Here is a 559-nt window from a genome sequence, read left to right on the forward strand (position 1 = left end):
CTGACCGCCCACCCGCTGTGCCCCTCCAGGACTGCCCCTGGGAGTGGTGGCGCTCCCCGAGGGGTGCCTCTGCCAGAGCGTCCACTTCCTGGCCCACAGAGGACACGGCGCAGGCCCGCACGGGGCGTCACGGGCCCCGCTGAAGTGCGTGGTGCTGGGCACAGACGCCTCCCTCCACCTGGTGGCGGCCCAGGGGGCGCAGGGGCCCACCATCCACCCGCTGGTGGACAGGTCAGTGGCTCGTCTGAGAGACTGTCGAGCGGGGGTCACCTTCCTGGCCGCCTGGCCGGAGGCCTCTTGTGCGGGCATGGCCTTCGCCGGCCCAGCCGCCCCGTCTGTCCCCTGGGGCTGCGGAGTAATGTCCTGCGTCCAGGAAACCTGCTCGCTGCAGAGGGGAATGAGGAGGGGACCCCAGCTTCAGGCACAGAGGTGCCTCCCCGGGGTTAAGGCGGCCTCCCCTCCCCCGCTCTCGCCCTCGGGCCGCCGTGTCCACTGCTGCTTCACAGCCCCCCGGCCGCGTGCCCGCCTGTCCTGCGGGGTCTCCGGGGCGCCCTCTGGA

General features: G+C 73.0%; 1 protein-coding gene across 1 annotated transcript in view; it reads left to right on the plus strand.

Moving 5' to 3' along the window:
• Window positions 1–559, plus strand: part of WDR93 (WD repeat domain 93) — a 17,462-nt gene that overhangs the window by 13,940 nt on the left and 2,963 nt on the right. Inside the window, exon 9 of the mRNA XM_012732682.1 lies at window positions 30–355. Within this exon, the coding sequence (XP_012588136.1) occupies window positions 30–355 (326 nt within the window). The remainder of the gene's footprint in view (window positions 1–29; window positions 356–559) is intronic.

The sequence above is a fragment of the Condylura cristata genome, unplaced genomic scaffold, assembly GCF_000260355.1.
Source record: "Condylura cristata isolate star-nosed mole 26May11 unplaced genomic scaffold, ConCri1.0 scaffold00035, whole genome shotgun sequence".
NCBI lineage: Eukaryota > Metazoa > Chordata > Mammalia > Eulipotyphla > Talpidae > Condylura > Condylura cristata.